The sequence below is a fragment of the Dipodomys merriami genome, unplaced genomic scaffold (assembly GCF_024711535.1).
Source record: "Dipodomys merriami isolate MVZ:Mamm:240054 unplaced genomic scaffold, mDipMer1.0.p SCAF_63, whole genome shotgun sequence".
NCBI classification, from domain to species: Eukaryota; Metazoa; Chordata; class Mammalia; order Rodentia; family Heteromyidae; genus Dipodomys; species Dipodomys merriami.
Genome location: NW_027206213.1, coordinates 6,281,615 through 6,295,031, shown reverse-complemented (window position 1 = coordinate 6,295,031; position 13,417 = coordinate 6,281,615). Strand labels below are relative to the sequence as shown.

At 33.4% G+C, this 13,417-nt stretch overlaps 1 protein-coding gene across 7 annotated transcripts in view; it reads left to right on the top strand.

The window, feature by feature from the left end:
• Ehbp1 (EH domain binding protein 1) overlaps window positions 1-13,417 on the top strand; it is a 305,708-nt gene that overhangs the window by 143,965 nt on the left and 148,326 nt on the right. For 6 of the 7 annotated variants that reach the window (XM_070004546.1, XM_070004547.1, XM_070004551.1 and 3 more), the window contains 2 exons: window positions 149-330; window positions 3,497-3,636. In XM_070004546.1, coding sequence (XP_069860647.1) covers window positions 149-330; window positions 3,497-3,636 — 322 coding nt within the window. Of the gene's footprint in view, window positions 1-148; window positions 331-1,543; window positions 1,709-3,496; window positions 3,637-13,417 lie in introns of those variants that run through there. The other variant, XM_070004552.1, reaches the window with a different exon arrangement.

Below are 13,417 nucleotides of genomic sequence, written 5' to 3'. Positions count from 1 at the left end.
CCTTGGGTAGAAGATGTTTATGCCATAAGTTCAAACACTATCTCAATAGAAAAGAATTCATAATTCAATTATTATATGATTTTATGACTAGCTATTAAAAGAACTAAACTACCAAAGTGGGTTTTTAAATTTTTATTTTTATTTCCAGGAGTCCCCTTCTGGTCGAAGGAAAGCTCTTGCTACTAGCAGCATCAATATGAAACAATATGCAAGCCCTATGCCAACTCAGACTGATGTCAAGTTAAAATTTAAGCCATTGTCTAAAAAAGTTGTTTCTGCCACTCTCCAGTTTTCATTATCTTGTATTTTCCTTCGGGAAGGAAAAGCCACGTAAGCTTTTTAATTTTTTTTTTCTCCATTGACATTGTATTTCAAAAACATCTTAGATTATAGCTTTTGACTGAGTAAAGTTGAATATACTATAGCATACCAATCATTCTTATCATTCTTGGTTTTAGAGGCTGAATATAATGAATTACTTTTTATTTATAAGTCTGTTGATTACAGAGAATGAACAATAATACAAAAATAATTACAGCTAGCTCAGTAGTGCTTTGGGAATTATAGGGTATCAGAAATATTTGCTTTATAGTTTAATGTCTTCATTGTAGCAGCTTGTACTCTGAAGTGCTACAGTTAAATTTTTAAAGATGTTTGATGCAACTGAGAGATGAGATGAACCTGAAATAACAAGTTTTAAGAAGCATGAAAGATCTAAGGGAACTTTTGCCAATTCATATTTCTTGTTCCAGCCTTCCAAAAATTTCTTAGGAAGGCATAGTTAATGAACATCTATTGTAATAATTTTCCTTTTCAAAATCATTTTACCTGGACTCAGTGATGTGTGCCTGTAGACCCAGCTTTCAGAAGAGCGAGACAATAGAACCAGTTGAGGTCCAGGAATCCAAAAATATTTCTCCCAAACCACATATTATCTTAGATGTGGAATAATCATTGCACTAAGGATTCTCTCCTAAAAGAGTAAAATTCTGAGTTTGGTAGGTTAATGCATTTCTGTAATCCAATATTCTAAAAGCCGAGGCAGAAGGATTGTAATTTTGAAGCTAATTTGGGTTACATATGGGACTCTATTATAAATAAATAAATAATCCTTTCTTAGAAAGTAAAGTTCTAACTAGATTAATGAGATGAATATGCATAGAGCAGGGACTAAAAAAGTAATATTCCCTATGGTCATTGTATCTAATTTTTGGGGATAAGTGAATACAACATGTATAATCTAAGAGTTAGTAGGTACTGGAAGTGGAAGATGAAGAAATACAGGATAAATAGAAATTCTATAGCTAGAATTTCCTATTAAAGGTTAAGGGGAAAGGCAGTTCTGAACATTTAAGTCTGTCTGAATTACATTTCTGAGCCTATTTGACCCATTGGAATGTGGTTACTATAATTGGCTATGTCTACTTGACTGATAAGGCTGGATTCTGTCACTCAAAATGAGATGTTTGACACTCATCTATGTGACAGCAAATGACTTGGTAGTTGAAACTATACACCTCCTCTCTGGGAAATTGTATTTTAAGTGAGTGTGGTTAGTGAGACAGTTCAAAATGGAAACATTTTAAAAATAAAGCTCATACCCTGAAGTTTAAGCAAAAATGAAAGAAAGGGAAACACAGAAAGAAGAGAAAAAACAAATTCAGAGAAGATCCTTTGAGGGTGGACTTCCTTCGACTGGGCAGAAACCGTAAGTGAATCAGCAGCATTTGCAGTAATCTGTATGAGAGGAAATTCAGCTAAACCAAATGTCTCAATTTCATCTGAGTAAGAATTCTTTCAACATTCTAAACTCCCTCTCCACCTCCTCTTCCTTGCTTCCTCACCATTTACTCTACCAAAAATGTTCAGGGTTAAAATATGAGGGAATTAAAATTGTAAAATTAGTAAGCAAGTTAATATTTTAAGAAGGGTATATTTTAAACTTACATTCATATTATTTATTATTGATGAGAGATCTATAAGAATATCATATGATCTATTACAACTTTTTTGTTCTTAAAGACTCAGTCATAAAATTTATTTAAAAGAGGGAAAAAGGTTAACTCTAAGCTTATTTGAAATAAAATGTGAACAGTTTAAAAAAACTTGTTTATTTGCAAAGTGATACTATGTTTAGATAAGTAAATGTTAATAAACATTACTTTATATTAAAAGAAATATTTTCATTTTGCTATCTGAATATGGAGGAAATATATCAAGTTGAAAATTAATTTGTTCATAACATGTTAAAAAGATGTTAGTCACTGTTAGTTTTCTTGAAATTTAAGATAATAACATCAAAAAAATTGAATGACTTTAATGTAAACCTAAAAAATTTGTATTTAAAATACTTTCTGATAAAAAATACTTTCTGGTTAAGAATTATATTTTATCAAATACATGATGTGTCACTCTTAATAAGCCATGGATAGTTTTTCATTTTATAAATTTTATTTATTTATTTTTGCCAGTCCTGGGGTTTGAACTCAGGGTCTGGGCTCTGTCTCTGAGCCCCTTTGTGCTCAAGGCTAGCACTCTACCACTTGAACTACAGCTCCACTTCTGGTGGTTAATCAGAGATAAGAGTCTCACGGACTTTCTTGTCTAGGTGGACTTTGAACTGCAGTCCTTAGATATCAGCCTCCTGAGTAGCTAGGATTACAGGTGTAAGCTACTTGTACCCAGGTCTATTTTTTTTTCATTTATAATTTGAAAAAGGCTGGATTTCTTTTATAAGGTGCTTTTTTGTTCCAGTAGTTTTTAAACTTTTGGGACACACCCTTTGAAAAAATTGCCCATTTAAGTAAGATTTACATACTTACTGAGGTTTTCTGCTTTCCTTCCTTCTGACTCTCAAATCCAAAAGGATTTATGGACTTTGAAAAATCTTCAACCAATTCCTTTGAAATACTTTAAAATCTAGCTCTCTGATTTACACTTCCTTACTGTTTTCTAAAACAAGTTTATGTTTGCAGATTTCATATTCCATACTTGAGTTCTAGGAAGAAAATTTTTTAATTAAGTAGTTTTTAGTGATGTTTGTCTTTTACTAATAAAACCTGTCATTGTGCTTACGTTTTTCTTATATAGCAACTTAAAAAGACAGATTTGCTTATCCTACAGAAAGAAAGGATATATTAATATTAGAGATTTAGTATCTCTTACCTAAATGCTTAGGACCAGAAGATTTCAGATTTTTTCAAATGTTGTAATATTTTAGGATGAGACCTAAATTTAAACACAAAATCTATTTATTCCTTATGCACATAACCTAAACATAATTTCATATAACACTTTTAATTCATTTGGTGTTTGACTGAGAGCCATCACAGGAGGACAAGTATGGAATTTTTCCATGTGTGGCATTCTGTCAGATTCAAAAATGTTTCTATTACAGATTTTCAGATTGGGAATGTTAAACTGGTATTTCATAAGAAACAATTTTTCAAGCAATGTCATCTAATGAATTGCGTGTTTTTTTGAATAATTGATATAGGGATGAAGATATGCAAAGTTTGGCTAGTTTGATGAGTATGAAGCAGGCTGACATTGGCAATTTAGATGACTTTGAAGAAGACAATGAAGATGATGATGAAAACCGTGTGAACCAAGAGGAAAAAGCAGCAAAAATTACAGGTTTGGATTTTTTGTGTGTGGGGTGTTTGGGGATTTTATTTGCATTTAAAGTTTACTTTTTTCCTGTGGAGTTGAAAATTTCATTTGTATTATTTTCGAAGAAAAGACAATTCCACTCAGCTTTCTTTTAATTTTTTTGCATCTTTCTAATACAATATATCATTTAGCTGTCTGAAAGTTTTGCATGCTAATTATTACTTAGTAGATTTTAGCATTTTAGTCAAAAGACAGAAGCAGGAGATAATCTTGAATTATAACATAAAGCAACCTAAATATGCTTATATTTCTTTTGTTAGTGTGTGGATGAAATACAAACTTTCAGACTTCTTTTATGCTTTTACTTTGGGCATGTTCTTATTATTTTTCCCTTTCTATCTTCTTTTTTAATTTTTTTATTGTGATTATAGAGATGATATACAGAGGGGTTACATAACTTGGGTAAAGAGTACATTTCTTTTTGGACAATGTCACCCCTTCCCTCACTTTCTCTGTTTATCCCTCCCATCCTGATCCACAAATTGTATAGGTCAACTCTTGTGATCTTCTATATTTTCCACTTCGATTTTTGATGGAGTAATTCAGGAGATACAGTGTAATTCAGGAGTTCTATGTCTTATTTTTATTTTTGAATAGCATTCTATAAAAAACTTGAAAATGATAACATTAAAATTAAAATAGAATTTCACTATTCTTATATAGGATGAGAGATACAAAATGATTCTCTTCTTCTGTTTATTTAACTGCTTCTTTATACTTCTTCCTGGCTACTAATATATTTATTTCAATAACACATTTTTCTAAAATAAGCATTAGCGTTTGCTTTGTATTTTGTAACAATGTCAGCAACAAGAAGCACAATACTCTGTGGTGTTTGTTTAATGCTGCATCTTTTCCATCTTTGAGCTATTTTTGTTATTGCTGAGCTTTTGACCATTTGTTAGCTGGAGTATATTTTTAGGATAAATAGTGTCCTTCTGATACCACCAATAACCTTTCACCTGGTCTTTTTTTTTTTTTAAGCAGCACTGGGTCTGAATTCAGGTTCTTCTCCTTGCTAAATAGGTGATATGTCACTTGAACCATGACCCTAGGTCTTACCATGCCTTAGGCCTCTTGGCCTACTATCACAAAATATCCTAGACTAGCTAACTTATAAACAACAGAAATTTATTGCTCACAGGTATGGAGACTAGAAAATCAAGATCAAGGAGTTGGCAGATTTGATGTTTCTGAAGGATAGCATTTTCTTTGTGTACTTACATAGCAAAAGGGGAAAGAAAAAGTACAAACTCATTCTCTAAAACTCTTATAAGAACAGTAAATCCCCATCCTAAGGGCAGATCCTTCATGGACTGATTACTTTCCAAAAGACCCTATCTTTTAACACCATTGTCTTTGAGGTTAATTTTCAACATGAATTTTTGGGGGATATCAACATTTAGATCATAGCATATCTGTCTTTTAAATTTAAATTTTATGTTTATGTAATTCTTAGAAGCATTTCATACTGCCTCTAATTGCTTGACTACTCCATCTTTTTTATTACTACTGTGCCATTTAGGAGCATGAGGGTTTATAATTCCAATTTTTAAAAATTTTTATCTTTTAATTAGATAATATGATTTGTTGTTTGTAGGTAGCTTTTGGCTGGACAGTGGTAGCTCACACCTGTAATCCTAGCTACTTAGAAAGCTGAGATCTGAGGATTGCAGTTTGAAGCCAGCCTGGACAGGAAGTTTTTAAGCTCTTATCTCCAATAAATTACCAAAAAAGGCTGAAAGTAGAACTGTGGCTCAAGTGGTAGAACACTAGCCTTGAGCAGAAGAAGCTCAGGTACAGTTCACAGGCCCAGAGTTCAAGTCCCAATACTGGCAAAGAAAAAAAAAAGAACTAAAACCACTATATGTCAAACAGCAGTATTGTAAATGGGAAGTAAAAATCAAACATGTTCATAGTTGTTTTGAGCAGTGTTGTGCTGTTTGATCATACAGTTATTTAAAATTTTTCAAATTCTTCATTGTAATTGATAACTAAAGTAGTTGTTTTGATCAGTGATGTGCTATTTGATCATAGCAATTATTTAAAAATTTTATAAATTCTGCATTGGAATTGAAACTAAAGTATTATTTTAAGCAGAATATTTACTGAAAGCATCAATGATAAACATTCAATAATAATTTGATTGTATGATTAAACCCTTATTACCTATTAATATACCTATTTTCTAACATTCCTGCAAGTGTAATTACTGTTCTTTATACTTCTAGCCCTAATATGAGAAATTATTTAATATAACGTGATTGTTTGAGGTTTCTTTGCAGTGATTACTATTTTATTTGTGCAAATCTGGACATGTAGGTGTGTATTGATACTGGGGCTTGGCTCTTTTGTTCAAGACTGGCATTTTACCATTTGAGGTACACTTCCATCTAATTCAACTACTTGTGTTACTATTTACTTGTTTTTATTTTATCTTTTATGAAATTCTGTCAATTGTTCTAATTATTTTTTCATCTAGCTTTTAGTAGATTGTCTGGAAAATACTACAAATTTATATATGTTAACTGAAAGACCATAGTGAATAATGTGGCTTCCTTCTTTCATTGTAGTCCATTTAAGTCACTCTGGTTTATTATCTTGTTCTTTTGACCTTTAAACCGAATGCCAGTAGCTCACACCTGTAATCCTAGCTAGTCAGGAAGCTGAGATCTGAGGTGCAAAGCCAGCCCAGGCAGAAAAGTCTGTGAGACTCTTATCTCCAATAAACCACCAGAAAACTGGAGCTGTGGCTCAAGTGGTAGAGCACTCGCCTTGACTGAAGAGCTCAGGGACAGCACCCAGGCCCAGAGTTCAAGCCCCATGACCAGCCAAAAACCATATACAACCTGTACAAAGATAAAATGGTTATGTTTTATAGGACACACATACATTTCAAAGCTTAATAACTTAATAATAGTTTTCCAACAGTAATGAATATAGAAAGTGTATGTTGAGGAAGCAGGGTAGAAAGCACAAGAGAAGACTTAGATACATATTCTAAGTCTCTAAATACATGATGATTGCACATTTTTTTTTGTTTTAATGTTATCTTTTCTCACCATTTTCTATTATACTTTCAGAGTGTAATAGCTTAAATGATTGGCTTAAATCTTTTGTTCCAGTTTTTTGCACATACAAATTCCATTTCAGAATTGCCAACTTTTAGGAATAGTTTGTAGGACCAGCACCACTTTTTAAATGTTTGAGTAAAGTACTTTCAGAATAATAATAAGATGTGTATAATGCTTAAATTAATATTCTAAAAGTAAACAAAATATGTGTTTCATAAACATGGTACAGTTGAAATAAATTGTGCTATTATGCCTTAATATGCAAAATAAATGTGTAATATATAATACCATTGTATTGATAAAAATGACATTTTCTTATATTTTTCTATCTAAGCTTGGAACCTTCTTGAGGAAATAGACTGCTAGGAATTATTTTGCTTATATCTTAGAATGACACCTAGAGGCCATTCATTTCTTATTAAAAGTTATTGTTAAATGAACTTTAATAGACAGTTTTTGATTGGCATTATTAGAATGTATTTCTAAATTTAACCTTTACTAGAAATTGAAAATGAATCTGAAGTATCTATACTGGGACTGATAAAAATGTCTGTTTTGTTGTGTGTGAGACAAACACATTTTAGGAGTAACTAGTTCTCATACAAAAATCTTTTATTGATGTAGCACAAATATCTACATTCTGGAGAAATTTATCACAACTGAATGAGCAGGGGGATTTTAATTGCAGTTGGAGATTCCTGAAACAGAGTAAGAGTAGTAGATCTTGGAGATGGAGAAAAACAAAGGCTTCTAGTGGAATGTTTATGCAGCCAATAGTTGAAATTATTTAGTTTCAAAATAATAATTGCTTCTATGCATATGACACCTTGTAAGGTTGCTTCAAACCAGGTTTGAATATTTGACAATATGTGTAGTCTTAGAATTTATTTTGTCTTTTTTGTTTGTTTTATTTTTGTTGTGTTTGGGATTGAACTCAGGACCGCTCACATGCTAGGCAAGTTATACACTACTAAGCCTCATCTATAGCTCCATTATATATTTCTGAATGAACATCAACAGGAAGAGAAAAAAAAGACTGCTATATAAAAGAAAAAGTACTATTTAATATACCCTATTTTTCAAACACTATTCAGGAAACTCAGAAAATATGAGAGACCCATGGTTTGTTACAAAGATTATTATGGGATCTACTTAGACCTAGTTGACCTAAATAGGGCAAACATGGCATTATATTCACTTAGAAGAATATTAGGTAAGAAATATCAGGGCTTTTTTTCTCCGTAGAAGATCTCAAGGCGTACTAGGTACTATTCTTTGTCTTCTACCATCAAATGACAACTTGGATATGTAGGAGACAAGGTCCATGTTAGGAGAAGTGATTGCCTTGGCTAAAAATTCCCATGTAACACAAGAACTAATATTTTAGCTTTGTAGGTACAGCTTCCAAGTCCACGGAAAAGGTATGTCCAGTTGAGTTTCCATAGAAGCTTCAAGCATGTATACATGCCATTTGGTCTCCCCATGCTGAGACAATGTATCAGCCAGGATTCATTTTTATCATAAGCAAAATTGCCTGGAGTTTGTTAATCCTTTTCCTATGGTTAATTTGGGAGAAAGAAGAGAGACTGACATATTGGCTACCTTCAGGGAACAAACTCTAACAGCACAGATGGTAGTAGAGGAGATACCAGTTACAGATTTGAAGAGCTAGAATTGATGATGGTATGACTCAGCCTTCTGAGATTAGATGTCCTACTTTCTAGGGTTATGAGTAAGAAAAGTAGGTCTTATCCCTTTGTTTAGAAGGTACCTTAGAAGTGACATGAAACTTTGGGTAGAGAACCTATTAATTTGCCTCTGGCTTTCACTTGGGCATTTACCCTTCAGAACCTAGAACATCCATAACAAAATGGTAGGTTTGCTGTGGCCTCAGTAATATGAAAAAAAAATTAAATGGCCACTGTTTAAAGGCTAAGAATTTCTAGAGAATCACCTCCATTATTTGATCATTAAAATTGGAAAGAAGCCAAGAGTGAGGCATTTCTGACCTTTTCTTTCCCTGTCCTGGGGCTTTAACTCTGGGCCTGGGCGCTGTTCCTAGGCCTCTCTATGCTCAATGCTAGTGCTCTACCACTTGAGCCACAGCACCAGTTCCAGCTTTTCCTGATTAGTTTATTGGAGATGAGTCTCATGGCCTTTCCTGCCCAGGCTGGCTTTGAGCTGTGATCCTCAGATCTCAGCCTCCTGAGTAGCCAGGATTACTTGCATGAACTACCAGCACCCAAAACATTTCTGATCTTTTGAGTTAAAAAAGTTCAAGAGGTACCCAAGATACTTCCTTTAAAAAAGAGTTTGAAATCCTAATGTGAATGACCAAAGACAGGAATATTTTTTCACAATGTTTAGAAGTTACCTCAGAAATTAGTAAACCAGAAGATTATTATAGATTCATTGTGTTTCTGTGTTACTCCTTTTAAACCCCAGTGCTGCCTTATTTGTATACATTTGAACATTATTAAACATCATCCATCTCCAACCCTCAACACTGAGAATATATCTGATAGCTCTGAAATAGAGCTGAGAACTCTAAAATAGAAATGAGAAGCCTCCTGATATTTTAAAGAAGAGCCAGGAGACAATAGTCTTAAGTACCAAAATGAGTTCTGTCAGGATTTATACTAGGAATTCACGATTACATTAACCATATTTACACAATAACAGAGGTGAAGTTCAATTTTTTAAACTAGATGGTGAGTATAGTATTTAAGAAGTATTTATTTTTGTGCTGCTACTGGGCTTGACCTCCCAGGCTCATGATCTCACTGTGTTTTTTCTCCCAACTGGTTGGTTCTCTACCACTTGAACCACTGGCTCTTTGCTGGTTAATTCCAGATAAAAGCATATAAGAATTGGTTACCAGGCTGGCTTGTAACCTCGATTCTAAGATCTCAGCCTCCTGAGTAGCTAGAATTATATGCATTTATCTCCAGGGCCAGATTGAATTTAATATTGATAAACAAATCTGTGAAAAGCCACAGCTAACATTGCATTTAATGGTGAAACACTTTCCCCTTAATATTGGTAGCTAAGAAAGTATGCTTCATTCTTACTACTTAGTTTCTGGCAAACTAGAAGTTCTAGTAAAGTCATAAGAGATCAGTATAGAAAAATCTGCATGTTTTATATATGAACAATAAACATTTGGAAAATGAAGTTAACAAAATAAGCCAGACACCACTATTCTGTGATCCTAGCTGCTGAGGAGCTGTAATATGGGGGATCAGCCTAATCAGAAAAGTCAGACTCTCTCTCAAAACAACAACAACAACAACAACAACAAAATAAAACATGAAAAGATGACAATAAGAAAAAAAAAAACAACAGCAGCAAAGCAGCGGTGGAGGCCTGGCTCAAGTGATTATAGAGCACCAGCTGTGAGTGAAAAAGTTGACTAAGGGCACAAGGTCTTAAGATTTTGCCTTAAACTATCATGTTTCTCTAAAGCTAGGGGAAATTACATATACACCCAGAAGTAGAGATGAGAGTGAGGGAAGGGATGGCACAGTACAAAAGGAAATGTATTCATTACCTGATTTACGTAACTGTAATCCCTTTGTATGTCACCTTTATAACAAAAAGTAGAGATAAGGCATACTGTTTTCATTTTAGAAAACATAAAGCATATCCTCTCCTGTGTAAGTATTATAAAGTATGCCTTATATTTGTTTGCCTTGTAAACATCTATTCATTTACAATATACATTAAGTACAAGCTATATGATTAGTGTTAGAACTAATAAGATAAACATGACATAGAGGCACAAATGTTGAATTTCATTTTTTATACATTGACTCATTTTGTGAAATGTCAACACCTAGAAATTCATGTCTGTTACTTAGCATATATTGAGAATTACCTTCATATAGGTGTGTGTTTTAAGCCAGAGACTTAATTCTTTACCATTGGAGGGTTAGGAGAGTAACACGTATGAAGAGATCCCAGGAAATACTGATAAAGAGATTGAAGAAGGCATAATTTTTAAAAGACTGAATTATCAGAGAGATAAGGAGAAATAGGGAGAGTCTGGTGTGCTGGAAGTAGCGGAAAAAAATTTCAAGGAGGGAATGATTGATTGTTTATTCACACAGATGTTATCTAAGAACTAAAATTTATCTATTTCCAGTTAGAACATATATATACATATATATATACATATATATATTGTAATTCAGTGAAAGCAGATTTGATAAAAATGAATAAAGGTAAAGATAAAAGCAAGTTTCAATGAGTTGAAGGTATTAATGGTAGGTGAGAAATTGATGACTACTTTTTAAGATGTTTTTAAATATAAATTTAATACACTGCCAGACTAACAGAAGATAACATTGAGGGTTTGTGGGTTTTTTTTCAGCTTTAAGTAGAGAGCAACTTAATCATATTAATAGCCATTGAAGGGAATATTAGAGAGCCAGTGGTTGAAGTTACAGGGAGAGAGAACACTCTGTGTGTACTTGCCTGCCTGAAACAGCCACTCCCTTTCACAGTATGAAATGTTGTGGGGTTAAAATAGCATTATTTAAACCTATTAAATACGTTTACAAATCAAAAATTTATAGGCTTAAATCTTTAAAAAAAGGTGACATCTTTTGACCTTGATTTTTGCCAGGAAGTTAAAGTGTTACTATTTTTAACTGTTTTAAAGAGACTGTTACTAAATCTAGTTATATTTGAGAAAAGAATGAGGATGATGCAAGATTTTTCAGGTATGTTCTAGCTCTAGGCAATGTTTCTTTTAACTCATCCTATAGACTTTCTTAAAAGGAAAAAGCCACCTCTACTCTTCATGCTGCCTCCCTATCCCCCCTTTTTTGTTCAATGTGATAATCTCTCTTGGTCAATTTCTGTCTTCTTTTACCTTTCTAACAATCAAGAAGAGTCTCAAATTACTTGACCCTTTGCTTTGATTGCCTGCCCCTAATGTAGTTTCCCTTCTTACTCTCACCAATGTGAAGCAAGTTAAGATCAACACATAAACAGTTTTTTTGCTCTGTGGATTTATTGTCCTATTTGAGCAGTAAGTAAGGTTGAATTATCAGTAGTAGGGTAGCAACATTACATAGGATTATTAGCATTTTCCAAGTGTGCAAATTTTCAGTGAAGTAGGCTTTAATAAGTAATAAAGTATTATGTACATATATTGGGTTAGGATAGTATATTTCCTGGAAAGCTTCCTGTGGGGGGAAAAATAAATAAATAATACACTTTTGTTAAATCTTATTTTTGCTTATTAACTTTTTCTTAATAAAAGTAAAACTGATATCAAGAAATTTGGAAGAAACAGTAAAGTTCTCCTTTAGAAGGAGAAATATATGTACAAAATGCTATGTTGAAAAATGAACTTTACAATTTAGACGGGGTCGGGGGGAGTGTAGTTGTGGAGATGGGAGGGAAGAGATGGCAGGGGAAAAACAAAGGAGGAGGCAACAATGCTTGGTAAGAAATGTACTCATTACCTTGCTCATGTAACTGTAACCCCTCTGTACAGTATTTTCACAATAAAAAAAGGAGAAAAAGCTATAGATCCACAGAGCAACTGCCAGTTGAACTATTTTTGCAGGAACTTTCACAGGCTGTCCCCAATTGAATAGTCCCATTTCAGTGCTAAAACTTATTTTCTACACAGTCACCCAAGATACAAAACTGGCATTTTCCCAGACTCTTTTCTCAGTTATATCTGTCATTTTTTTTCTTAATTTATTCTCTAATCAACAAATATTCATAGAGTGTCTTCATTCATGGAGTGATGGTGTTTGTCTTGTGTGCTATCCTATTCTTTTTCAAGTGCTACCACCATGTTGCTGCTTAAATGTTTCTGATGTACATTGATCTTTCTGTGTATTCATGGAAACTATGCTCTAAGAGTAAAATTTACATTCAGTTTGATCACAAATATCTTATGCTAGAACATTTGCCAACCTTATCTCATTGCTGTCCCATCCCTGGCATCTTAAATCCCAAACAGCTTGCAATTCCTTTGTGTATCATTTATTCCTTGCCTCCTTTTTGGAGAAATCCTTCCATTTCCTCTTTGTATTTCTTTTTTTGGGGGGAAGGGGCTGGTCGCGGGGTTCTGGGCCTGGGCGCTGTCCTTCAGCTTTTCAGATCAAGGCTAGCACTCTACCACTTGAGTCACAGCACCACTTCCCAGTTTTTCTGCTTATGTGGTACTGAGGAATCCAACCCAGGGCCTCATGCATGCAAGGCAAGCACTTTACCACTGAGCCACCTTCCCAGCCCCTCCTCTATGTATTTTAATAATAGTAACAGTGTTTATTTGTCTTAGCTCAAATGTAGGGAAAAAAAAAAACAAGAAACCCTCTTTATCTTATACTGAATTATGTGCTGCCTCAAGTTTCCTATAGCCTTCAATGCTATCACCATCATAACATTTACCATGTACTTGATATTGCTATTTGTCTATCTGTGGTACTAAATAATAAAGCCATAAGTGCAGTTCCTACCTCAAGCATGTAATAGGTAAATATTTATTAAATAATTGTATGCCTTTGAAAGTTACTTTTTATGATGTGAATTAATTGTAAGGAACATTGATAAAGATGACCAATGTAATCTTTCATTCTGTTAATATGAGTTAAGCTGTAGAAGCTAAGGATAAATCTATGAGAACAGGAAGGATACTTTGGCATTTA